Genomic DNA, 12,167 nt, shown 5'->3' with positions numbered 1-12,167 from the left:
ATAGCTTTCCCTTTTTCTTCTTTTCGGCCCACCCTTCAGTTTTTCATACAACAGACCTTTATTCTGAAAGAATGAAAATAGATATTTAGTGCAGTCTGCTACAGACCAGAATCCTGGTTAATTTAATTTAAAGCCCTTAAATTAATCAATCATTTTTTTTAAATGAAAAATCAGTAATCTCCTCCAGCTTTTTTCAAGGTGTCAAGTGTGAACTCACCCACTTCGCGAGTGCAGGGTAGTCATGCTCAGGGTCAAAGATGTGCTGATGTTTCTGGAATTCTCGACTGAACTCTGCAGTGTCTGGAGAGTTCTCTAAACATCCATCAGCAGCTATAAAAACATCACATTTTTTAAACAAAAAATGTTTAGGCCATTTGAATTTTATTAAATGGTGGCACTGCTGTATATTTGTGCATTCAGTTACATTTGGACCAACATACCACTCTTTCCAAGAGGGCAAGGATTGGGAGGGTCAGGGTAGCCATGGTCCTCGCTGAAGTCTTTGGGAACACTGTCTCCAGTTAACTCTGCAACAATGTTAGGGATGTTCCCATATGGCCCGAGATGTTGGAGTCCCTCATGGGCACCACCTATTGGACAAAGTGTAAAATTACACCTGAAGGCAACCACACAATGAGGAGTATTATAAGGACAACCTATTAATCTCAGTGATCATTTACATTTTAAAAAAAACGTGCAATTGCCAACAATGAGAAACTCTTACCTTGGATGCTGAGTGGACCGACTATGTTGGTGGCCTGATGCGCGGGATACTCGACCCTGGGCCGCGCGATTCCCAGCTGCTCCATCACACCGTGCAGCAGGCGCTGGATATCCGCCTCCGACACCTGATCCACCGTGCGTGGACTGCGGCCAGAAACGACGGCCATCCAGCTTATAATGACACTCAAAAGAACCGTGTGTGCCGTTTTCGGAGCCGAACCCATCGTTGACGTTCACTACACCGACAATAAACACAACACGTAACGTTAGTGTAAAATTATTGCTGCGCTTTATGCTAAAACGGCGGTTTTAAATAAAGGTATAGCCTACGTTATATATATATATATATATTAAGATTTTATATTCGCCGAAAAGGCAATGTAAATATTGGGCTATAATTCTGATGCTTAAATGTTATTGAGCTCAGAGAAAACGCGCGTCCCTGCTTGTAACTACGTCACAAGTGAACAGGCTTGATAAAAACAGGCCATTATTTTATAAACGCAAATTAAGAAGAACATTCGTATTACAGCAAAACTAAAACCCAGCGTGTTGTAGCTATAGAGAATAAACAGCTAACCAAATTTAAAGAGATAACCTACCATGTAATCTGGATTGAGAAAGGTTTGTCGGGTTCAGCACAGATGCCGTCCTCCTCCTCTTCCTCGCTTCATTTGCTCTGTTGCCAAGCAGCGAATCATCTCACCTCTTGGTTTACGTAGTGACTAGCACATATCCGTTGGTTAAACCATGCTGCTGGGTTTTATTGTTGACGGAGAAGGGCAGAGTTTAAGAAAATAAGGAATAGGCTATAAAGGAAAAAGGGAAATGTAAAAGGAAATATGTTATTAGCCTAAATAATAAATAAATCACATGCTATGAGGCATGTCGTGTCGTCATGTTCAGATAATGTTATGGACATGTCAGTTTAATCGAATTATAATATTAATAGCTTAACGTATACAATGCAAATATAGCCTACAATGCAAATACATTGAGTTCTTTTTTTCGCATGTAATTCACTCCTCTTTAATATAACCAACAATAATAATGGCTTAAAAGTAGGCTAATTCAATAATTTCCCTGGAAGTATTTTCTCAGGAACAGGCATTATTATAATATTGATGGAACATCACCACTGCATTCACATGCAACTCAGAATCTTTTTAACTTATACTCTGCCTTTTACGGTCCACATCTACAGTATGTGTGTAAAGTTTTAGAAATCCTTTGAAACAATAAAAAAAAAATCTACTAAATGGCTCATAGAATTTAGAATGAATGAAAATAAATTAAGAGCTTTTGTCAGCTCAAAAAATAGCTACATTTTCTTCATTAAATACTCAGACAAAACACAATGCGAGCCTGTTACACATCACGACTTTTATTACAACAGTACATGTATATACAGCACAAGGCACAGTACAAATGCATACGGAGGGTTAGTTGGATTGCATTGAAGAGGATTTGAGGTTTAGAAGCACTTCCTGTGGACGATGGAGGGACCTGCCTCATCATACTCCTGCTTGCTGATCCACATCTGCTGGTTTCTCAGGAACAGGCATTATTATAATATTAATGGAACATCACCACTGCATTCACATGCAACTCAGAATCTTTTTAACTTATACTCTGCCTTTTACGGTCCACATCTACAGTATGTGTGTAAAGTTTTAGAAATCCTTTGAAACAAATTTAAAAAAAATCTACTAAATGGCTCATAGAATTTAGAATGAATGAAAATAAATTAAGAGCTTTTGTCAGCTCAAAAAATAGCTACATTTTCTTCATTAAATACTCAGACAAAACACAATGCGAGCCTGTTACACATCACGACTTTTATTACAACAGTACATGTATATACAGCACAAGGCACAGTACAAATGCATACGGAGGGTTAGTTGGATTGCATTGAAGAGGATTTGAGGTTTAGAAGCACTTCCTGTGGACGATGGAGGGACCTGCCTCATCATACTCCTGCTTGCTGATCCACATCTGCTGGAAGGTGGACAAGGAAGCCAGGATGGAACCGCCAATCCAGACGGAGTACTTACGTTCAGGGGGAGCAATGATCTAGAGGATGAGCATGAGAACATGATTGTAGTTAGACTGTAAAATTACATAAACAAGCTCATTTAGTCACATGGATGTTTACCTTGATCTTCATTGTGCTGGGGGCCAGAGCAGTGATCTCCTTCTGCATACGGTCAGCAATACCAGGGTACATGGTGGTACCACCAGACAGGACGTTGTTGGCATACAGATCCTTGCGGATGTCAATGTCGCATTTCATAATGCTGTTGTAGGCGGTCTCATGGATGCCAGCAGACTCCATACCTGTGAGGAGCAACATTGCAAGCTATGTTAGCAAGGGAACAATTGTGATCTAAAGACAGCAACATGGAGTAATGCAATGAGGTCATTTGAGGCCCAGCCAAAACATACCAATGAAAGAGGGCTGGAAGAGAGTCTCGGGGCAGCGGAACCGCTCGTTTCCAATGGTGATGACCTGGCCGTCGGGCAACTCATAGGACTTCTCCAGAGAGGAGGAAGAGGCAGCAGTCGCCATTTCATTCTCGAAGTCCAGAGCGACGTAACACAGCTTCTCCTTAATATCACGCACAATCTCACGCTCAGCTATGGAAGAGAAGAGAGCAAAGGATATTTTAAACTGGGAAAAGACATGATGAAAACATTTATTTTGCATGCATGAAAAAAGTGTCCCCTCTTGAGGCCAGGGGAGCATTTGCTAATTTCTAAACAAAATTCTGCATAAGTAGAACACCCACCGGTAGTCACAAAAGAGTAACCACGCTCAGTCAGGATCTTCATCAGGTAGTCAGTCAGATCACGACCGGCCAGATCCAGACGCATGATGGCGTGAGGAAGAGCATAACCCTCATAGATGGGGACGTTGTGGGTCACACCATCACCAGAGTCCAGCACGATACCTGTAACATGATGCATTGGCATGTTAAGTATTGCTTCCTAAGTATTACAGATGTATATAGGAATTAAAACCTATAATGTTACATATTGCTTTTAGTGACTTAATAGACACTGACCAGTGGTGCGGCCTGAGGCGTACAGAGAGAGCACAGCCTGAATGGCAACATACATGGCAGGGACGTTGAAGGTCTCAAACATGATCTGAAAAGAGAGGAAAATGTTAGTTTCAGCCAGGGTTATTATTGTTAACTAAAACTAAATCCATAAAAAAAATAAGTAAATAATTAACTAAAATTAAACAGCTAGTTGTCAAGGCAACATTTCTCATTTTTCTCATTTTTATTTAAAGCTGAATAAACTAAATAAACTACAACTTAAAGTAAATCTTAAAAGACGTATTAAAATGTAATAAAAAAAAAAACAAAAACACAACAAAATTACTGAAACTTCAAATTAAAATTAAAACAGAAAATATAAAAATCGAATTCAAAATATTAACAAAAACTAATGGTAAACACATACTGAAATGATTTTGGGTTTATGAAAACCCAAGTCTAAGGGGCCACAAGATGCTAGAGCATCCGTGAAAAAGTTCAGAGAAAAATTGTGTAATAAATAAAACTCACGAGAATAATACATAAACTAAAATTTTAAAAATGAGTTAAGATTTATGTAATTTTACATTAATGCAATTAAAATATTGACATTTTTTACAGTACAAATGGGTTTGAAAATATATGGCTGCCATTACATGCTGCCACTATAGGGCATCATCATATTTGTAAAAAGTTTGTAAACCCCAGCATTAGCTTACCTGTGTCATCTTCTCCCTGTTGGCTTTAGGGTTGAGGGGGGCCTCAGTGAGCAGAGTGGGGTGCTCCTCAGGGGCCACACGCAGCTCGTTGTAAAAGGTGTGATGCCAGATCTGAAAACATTTAAATAGAGGTGACCAAACACAGGATAATATAAATAAAATCTCTTTTATATTTGCTTTTAATGAATAATAAAAATTCAGCATTCTGTAATAATTCTTTAATTGCTACCTTTTCCATGTCATCCCAGTTGGTGATGATGCCGTGCTCGATGGGGTATTTCAGAGTAAGGATACCCCTCTTACTCTGAGCCTCATCTCCCACATAGCTGTCTTTCTGACCCATACCCACCATCACACCCTAAAGGAAAAGAGTCATGGGTTACCACCAAGCATGTTCAGTTAGTTTGTATAATATGATGATTTTCCACAGCCAATATGCAATATGTTGGCTGGAAGTAAACATGCTTTGGAGGCCCACCTGGTGACGGGGTCTGCCAACAATTGAGGGAAAGACAGCACGGGGAGCATCATCACCGGCGAATCCAGCCTTGACCAAACCAGAACCGTTGTCGCACACGAGTGCGGTAGTCTCATCGTCGTCACACATGATTGGTCTTTTTTGGGATGGTCCTAGGAGAAAGAAAACATGTGTTAGGAGAGTGTATAAGTTAAAGTTAAAATCTGAATAATACAGATAATTGAACATTCATTTTTAAGTATTCAATCATTTTAATAAATATATATTATATCCTCTACAATCCACTGAAACATTTCTAAGCCTGCATTACGAAACGCAGCACCAGGTAAGGTCAACAAAAGTTCAAAAGCAGCACAGCAGATCCTCTTTAAACTATTTTAGGCATCAGCTCTTGTCATTCCAAGCGGAAGCCCCTGACCAAGTGTCCTATCTGTACCTATTTTACAGTTGTCTGATGACAAATGACAGCAGGACCTAAGGGTCGCCTCCTCAGCTGTCTAGAAACTGTAAGAGATCCACTGGCAGCATGTGTCAATTCACTACATCTGTTGATGACTCCCTTTATTGGTGCATCTTCAAGTCACCCTTATGAGATGTGGTTTCTAACCCAATGAATCCTTTAGTCAATCACGTACAACTAGTTACAACTGCTCACTTCTGCTGTCTTTTATCACCTCCAGCATTATTTCTTCATGTTAGCAATGGGCAACTATCCATTCTCCTATATTTCTCTAGCTACTGCTACAGGTACAGTCACAGAGAATGAGCAATTATATTGTTAGTAGTTTCTGCTAAGACTATCAATGTAAAATCAGCCAGTTATCCGCCATCTGCATCAACAGTTCCAGAGATTAATGTTCCTTCCCATGTAGGAGATGAAGTGTTGGGTTATTCCTTTTCAAATCTCTCTCTATCGTCCCTGAAGTAGTCCATAGAGATAAAGGTAGTAGCAAACACTCACCAAGTTGTAGCACAAGACTGGGGTTTCCGCTGGGATGAAGGGCATGGGAGAAGGATACTTCTTAAATATGCTAGTGAAGGGGGGGCTGGGGTTCATGGGCGGGATCTGGAGTTCACACAAGACCAAATAAGAGATGCTAGGAAATGGCCCATAGCCAGTATATCCTGTACTCCATGGACTCTGACTTGATTACCAAAATGGACAGATGTTTCTTAAGAGGTGACAGATCCTCTTTGAGAGCAAAATAAGCAGTGGAAAACTGTTTGTTATGATTTCAGAGCCAAATGGAAGGCCAAAAAAAGTCAAGTACTATTCTTTGATTGTTCTCCATTTCTTTTAACATATGATATAAAGTTTTATGTCATGTTCTGTTATTTGTGTGACAAAAAAAAAAAAAAATAGTGCTTTATGATGATGAATTGTTGATGGATGTGATTTAATCATAAAGAACAGCATTGTTTTCTATGGATGTGGCTAAAGAAAAACTGTTAATGTATATTACATGATGCCATTCTTATAAGGACAATGGTTATTAGAAAATATTAAGAGTTTTTATTGTTGGCAGATACTGAAAATTTGGTTGTGCATTTTTACATTTAGATGACCTTTGCCATCATCATCTGAAATGTAGCAAAACTCAAAATTAATATCCATTTTTCATAGTATACTTTATTATGTGATGCCAAAAGTCCAATACTGAACGTTTTTGTATTGTTAACTCAAACTAAAACTATGAAAAAAAAATTATGTTAAGCTGGAAATAAAACTGAAATAAAATAAAATAGAAATATTAGCTGAAAAACTTAAAAAATGAAAAGAAAGAGAAATAAAGATGGCTATTACTAAAACTAACAAAAATTAAGCTAAATAGAATTATTAAAAATGAATAAAAAATGACAAAAGCACATAACAAAATTATTAAATCCTAAGCTAAATTAGAAAACTGAAAACATAAAAATAAAAACATTCAAAATATTAATAAATGCTAATAGCATATAAATATAATGCTAAAATAACACTGAATGAAATTCACTTGTAGCATTTAAAATTATTGGTTTTTAATTTTTAGTGTTTTATTTTTAACTTAGACAAAACAGTACATAATTTTAATATTGACCATTTCTTGTCCAATAGTAATTGTATCTACCAGAATATTAATATTATTTAAGCATAAGACAATAGCACATGAAAAAGAGTGTCATTATACACACAAAAATGTACAAATAACATGTTTAAATGTTCATTTTAAGGTTTCAGCTACTATTTGCACCAACAAGAATGTCAGGAAAGCACACGTCATGACCTTTGACCCAGAACAATATACAATATGTGTAAGGTCACTGTGACGTACAATGTCAAAAAATGATTTGACTTCACAGGCATTTGGAAGACAGAGGATGTAACACTAGACGTGTGGGGTCACATTTAGGAGCCAGACCTGAGTGACACCACCTTTGTCAAATGGTCTGGGCCCTGGTATGCGATCGGGCCCACAACATGCCAGACAGCTGAGAGGTGTGGGGGGTGTTAAGAAGGACCCGTGTCCTTTCTCTGCAACTGCTGTTCTCTGATTGGCCCAGCTCTGTCCTTTTAGGGTCATGTTGAGTGACAGGTGCTCCTGGATACACATCAGTGCTGCTCCTCGGTGCTGCTTGCTTTGGCTCCAACTCCTTATTTGTCACCTTCTCCCCCGTTATCTCTTTCACTCAACACTAGAGAAAACAACCTCGCTATGATGAGTATGGTTTTTGTTAAATGCTAGTTTGATTCTACACATGTACTTTGGGTCAAAACATGCATTTCATAAATGATTAATTTTCTTTCAACATCTTAGAATGACAATTTGTCATTAAAGGTGAAATTGCCTCCTGATTTGGCGTGTATTTGTTATCTTGTGTTGTTTCAGGCTTGGTGAACAGTAGATAACGTTCTATTTGTGATCCTCAAAGCTCTGGCCTGACTGAAAAAGACCGTGATATCAGTGTGATAGTATTTTCTAACCTTTTGTTATCAGATTTCTGGAGTTTCTTATAGACCCTTCGGTTTGCTGTGCCAAAGTTGGATTATGTGGGTGCATTTTTGAGCACCATAAAGTTTAAGCGTCTTTGTTAATGTGCTATTATTAGACGTTTTTCATGCTAGCTTGATAGATATCTACAGAACACAATCCATTCGGATTCCCTTGAACCCTCATGTACCGTGACCGTTACTGGCATCTTATTATAGCTCTGATGATGCTGTCTACCAAAACGAGATCATTGCTAATGGTTTCTTTGCATTTATACTGTGTGAATCAGCATCTTTCTGGTGAAAAAAAAAAACGCTGAAAATGTGCATTCATTGTGTTCAGGAAAGATAAGCGAAGGAATTTAGGTGTCCCAGTTGCGCTATTAATGTACAGTAACAGTTGTAATTCTACTTTGGCAATATTTACTGGCTTGTGATCTATTAGCGTTGCTGTGTGGGAGGCCCAGTGGTCAAACAAAGCAAGCAACACACACAAGCACTTTGACAGGGTCCTGTCTCCTTAAAAGGGCATGGAGGAGACACAGGATTTGCCTGTTTCAGGCAGCTGCGCTTACCAGTAGACCCCCAATTGGAGAGTGGCAACTGTTGGGCCCAAATGCCTTTTAACATTCATTATATTGGGAACAATGGTTTGTTGATCAACCTGTTTGTGACATGACCCTACTGGGCCATACCAGAGAGTAATGTGGATTATATGCATGGTTGATATGGCAGCTACAGTGTTCACAGGGCCTTTAATAAAGGAGAATGTAGGAAATACACTATTTGAAGTTGAATTCACTTCATGCATCAAATGTGAGTAAATAAAAGATGAGTAAACATTGTGAAAATGTTTTTTTTTTACAAAAAATATATAAATATATATAGAGAGAGAGAGATTAAAAAAATAATTTCTTGCCAGTAAGCAAGTATTAATTAAGTATAGTTGTTATCGTTACCTAAAACTTTATTGAAATAAATCCATAGGCGGAGCGTGTGTAAGGCTCAATCACAATCACACACATATATGTTGAGCTTAGGAATGCAATGGCCAATCAGAAGCGTTCAGATGAGTCATCGTTCAAACTCATCAGTTTTGTTGAGTGCGCGCGCGTTCGCTGACTGAATTCCGGACTCTTGCGAATAATTATCAATTTCTAACATTTGTATTAAATTGTAATCATGTTAAATACAAATTCAGTCCCATTAAACATTTTTTTAGCCTACATGACACCCATGTCTGGTTCTTGCCTAAAACGACGGGTTTATGATGTTTAATAGATTTGGCTGCTTTTAGCCTTACCCTGGAGTTGGTAAGTCTGGAGTTTGACTTCGCCTATGAATAAATCTGAAATAAAATAAATAATACGTATTAGATGAAAAACTAAAAACAAAAATCAGAAACAAGCTGAAATAAAATAAATGTAAACTGAAATACTAATACTATTACATATAAGTTTACAAATTTAACAAAGCTAAATTAAAATAGAAAAAAAACATGACAAAAGCATGAAAAAAACTTAAATGACAGAAGCACATAAAATGACTAATGACAACTGAAAATACACAAAAAAGCAAAATATTAAAAAAATCTAAATATAAATCATTACTAATAAATCAATAAATAAGGTAGTCGGTCTGAGAGAAGAGGATGCAGAAGGGGATAGGGCTAGATGGAGGCAAATGATTCGCTGTGGCGACCCCTGAAGGGAACAGCCGAAAGGAAAAGAAGACTAATAAATCAATAAATAAATACTATAATATAAAAGTACTAAAATAGCACTAAAATAAATAAAGAAATAAGGTCACACTTTAAGGTCCTCACTATTAACTAACTTTTAACTGCAACTTTTGCCTCAATAATCTCCTAATTTGCTTCTTATAAATAGTAAGGTAGGTATTGTTTAGGTTATTGGATAGGGTTAAGGGATATAGAATATGTAATGTGACCCTGGACCACAAAACCAGTCATAATGGTCAGTTTTTTTAAAATTGAGGTTTATACATCATCTGAAAGCTGAATAAATAAGCTTTCCATTGATGTATGCTTTTTTATGATAGGACAATATTTGAAAATCTGGAATCTGATGGTGCAAAAAAAAAAAAGTCAAAATATTGAGAAAATCGCCTTTAAAGTTGTCCAAATTAAGTTCTTAGCAATGCATATTACTAATAAAAAAATGGTATAGTTATAAAATATCTAAAATATAAGGTATTTTATCAAATTGTTATAAAATATCTTAATGGAACATGATCTTTACTTAATATCCTAATGATTTTTGGCATAAAAGAAAAATCAATAATTTTGACCCATACAATGTATTGTTGGCTATTGCTACAAATATACCCGTGCTACTTATGACTGGTTTTGTGGTCCAGGGTCACATATGATCATGCAAAATGGCAGTAATATGTGCAGGAATATGGCAGTAATTTACAGTATAAGTACTAATAAACAGCCAATATGCTAGTAATGTGCATGCTAGTTAATATTGAGGAATGGTCCTTAAAAGGTGTTACCATAAATAAAGGTGTTACCCCTTCAAAGTAAAAATTGCAAATAAATGTTTTGGGGGGGAAAAGACAAAGACGACACATGAGAGAAATGTTTTTTTTGTGAGAAACAGTCAAGACATGACTTTCATAAAAAAAAGATGCATCACTTTGGTGTAATTGTTTCTATATTCAAGTGTGGCTCATAGTCAGTGTTGGGGAGTAACTAGTTACATGTAACGGCGTTACGTAATTTAATTACAAAATAAATGTAACTGTAATCAGTTATAGTTACAGTTACTAAGAAAAAATGTGTAATTAAATTACAGTTACTCAGGCGCGGACTGGCCATCGGGAGAACCGGGACAATTCCCGGTGGCCTGGCAGCCGATTTGGCCCGCTATTTTAATATTATTATTGTATAGTTGCCTGCCGAATTATTTCCATTCCAATTTGCCATTCAATAATTAAATCTCTAATAAATCATGAATGGGTTAGTCGTTCAAGTGCAGGTCAGTTTCATCTGTAAATATGCTACTGTAGTTTTGTCTTAGTTTAGTTAAGCAGCAGCAGCCTATTGCTCATCAGTCATCACTCAAAATACTGTATAAAGGACATCATTATCTATTGTAATGTTAATTTAGCAGACAAATAATCATATTTTATAATAGGTTTAGTGGGTGCTAGGGCAGACAACAACACAACCCTTAAGAAAATTAACGATTTTACTATAAATCCAAAGACAATGGTTACTATTGTTAAACCATGGTAACCACAAATTAACCATGGTTTTTGCTACACTAACCATAGTTTAACCATGAAATTTGTAGTAAAAATAAATACAAATGGTAATCCATTTGCCAAAAAAACATGGTTACTGTACTTTTACTTTAGTAAAAACATAGAATAAGTAAACATTTTTGTGTGTATGATGACACTCTTTTTCATGTGCTATTGTCTTATGCTGACAGTGTTGAGCACTACTGTAAGGTTAACCCTGCATGGTGTAAATGTTTGAAAATGATTAACAGTTGCAAATAAACATTCATTAGGAATTTAGAAAAGTAATCAAAAAGTAATCAAAAGTAATCAGTTACATTACTTTAATAAAGTAATTGAAAAAGTTACACTACTATTACATTTTAAATAGGGTAACTTGTAATCTGTAACCTGTTACATTTCCAAAGTAACCTTCCCAACACTGCTCATAGTACCCGTTGTAACACTGGGTTATTTCAGTGATATAATGTCTGATAACAAGATCCACTGTGTCGATGTGTCAGCTGTAGCAGCTGTTGTCAGCAAAGGACTCTTCAGAATGGACCGCTGACAGGCATGCTAATGAGAAAACCCCATATAAATGATCTTCATAATAATATACATGTCCCAGAGTCAATCGCTGTTCATATTCAGACACTCATATCGGCCGTCTGACAAGAAAGACTCAGATGTTCATGACTATTCATCGTGTTTTTCAGTGACAGTTGTACCACACTCCAAAATAGAAATACGCAATAAGGGAAGATGTAAGACTTGTTTTAGAATGTACAAAAGAAAACTGATAGCATATGCAAATACAAGCATAAATATTTGGAGCAATTTAGCTATATTAAAGCAGGTCAGACAATGTTAACTCTTTTCTAGGCTGTTTAGGGAGTGTTTTTACAACTTAGTTCATGCTGTCCCATGCAGAAATTGTTTTCAACGTCCTGAGAGCATTTAGAGGAGAACAACCGGTCATC

At 36.8% G+C, this 12,167-nt stretch overlaps 2 protein-coding genes and 1 long non-coding RNA gene across 3 annotated transcripts in view; 1 reads left to right on the top strand and 2 right to left on the bottom strand.

Annotated features, from left to right (window-relative positions):
- The window catches only part of LOC107721259 (neuroendocrine protein 7B2-like), a 2,848-nt gene extending 1,416 nt beyond the window's left edge, over positions 1 to 1,432 (bottom strand). Inside the window, exons 1-5 of the mRNA XM_016529184.1 lie at positions 1,326 to 1,432; positions 725 to 959; positions 441 to 590; positions 218 to 330; positions 6 to 63 (exon numbers count right to left, since the gene is read on the bottom strand). Coding sequence (XP_016384670.1) covers positions 6 to 63; positions 218 to 330; positions 441 to 590; positions 725 to 947 — 544 coding nt within the window. The 5' untranslated portion in view covers positions 948 to 959; positions 1,326 to 1,432. The remainder of the gene's footprint in view (positions 1 to 5; positions 64 to 217; positions 331 to 440; positions 591 to 724; positions 960 to 1,325) is intronic.
- Positions 1,433 to 2,547: 1,115 nt separating this feature from the next.
- Positions 2,548 to 5,957, bottom strand: actc1a (actin alpha cardiac muscle 1a). Its single transcript, XM_016529244.1, has 9 exons — positions 5,926 to 5,957; positions 4,965 to 5,116; positions 4,716 to 4,844; positions 4,487 to 4,597; positions 3,789 to 3,873; positions 3,513 to 3,674; positions 3,169 to 3,360; positions 2,879 to 3,060; positions 2,548 to 2,796 (listed from the first exon to the last, which is right to left on the bottom strand). Exons 2-9 carry the CDS (start codon positions 5,091 to 5,093, stop codon positions 2,653 to 2,655), a joined length of 1,134 nt encoding a protein of 377 aa, XP_016384730.1. The 5' UTR covers positions 5,094 to 5,116; positions 5,926 to 5,957; the 3' UTR covers positions 2,548 to 2,652.
- The window catches only part of LOC107721308 (uncharacterized), a 17,122-nt gene continuing 7,846 nt past the window's right edge, over positions 2,892 to 12,167 (top strand). The window contains exons 1-2 of the long non-coding RNA XR_001637698.1: positions 2,892 to 2,954; positions 5,837 to 5,844. This is a non-coding gene — a long non-coding RNA (uncharacterized LOC107721308). The remainder of the gene's footprint in view (positions 2,955 to 5,836; positions 5,845 to 12,167) is intronic.

Source organism: Sinocyclocheilus rhinocerous, unplaced genomic scaffold (genome assembly GCF_001515625.1).
Source record: "Sinocyclocheilus rhinocerous isolate Xijiao unplaced genomic scaffold, SAMN03320098_v1.1 scaffold271, whole genome shotgun sequence".
Lineage (NCBI taxonomy): Eukaryota > Metazoa > Chordata > Actinopteri > Cypriniformes > Cyprinidae > Sinocyclocheilus > Sinocyclocheilus rhinocerous.
The sequence above is the reverse complement of the archived record's forward strand: the minus strand, read 5'-3'. Positions and strand labels throughout refer to the sequence as shown.

Bases quoted from the DNA above. Each gene is read 5' to 3' on its own strand.
- actc1a (XM_016529244.1), bottom strand. From the start codon at position 5,093: ATGTGTGACGACGATGAGACTACCGCACTCGTGTGCGACAACGGTTCT. The intron at 4,845-4,964 runs GTGGGCCTCCAA...CTTTTCCTTTAG, and splicing joins TTGGCAGACCCCGTCACCAG to GGTGTGATGGTGGGTATGGG. The intron at 3,361-3,512 runs GTGGGTGTTCTA...TCTCTTCCATAG, and splicing joins TTACTCTTTTGTGACTACCG to CTGAGCGTGAGATTGTGCGT.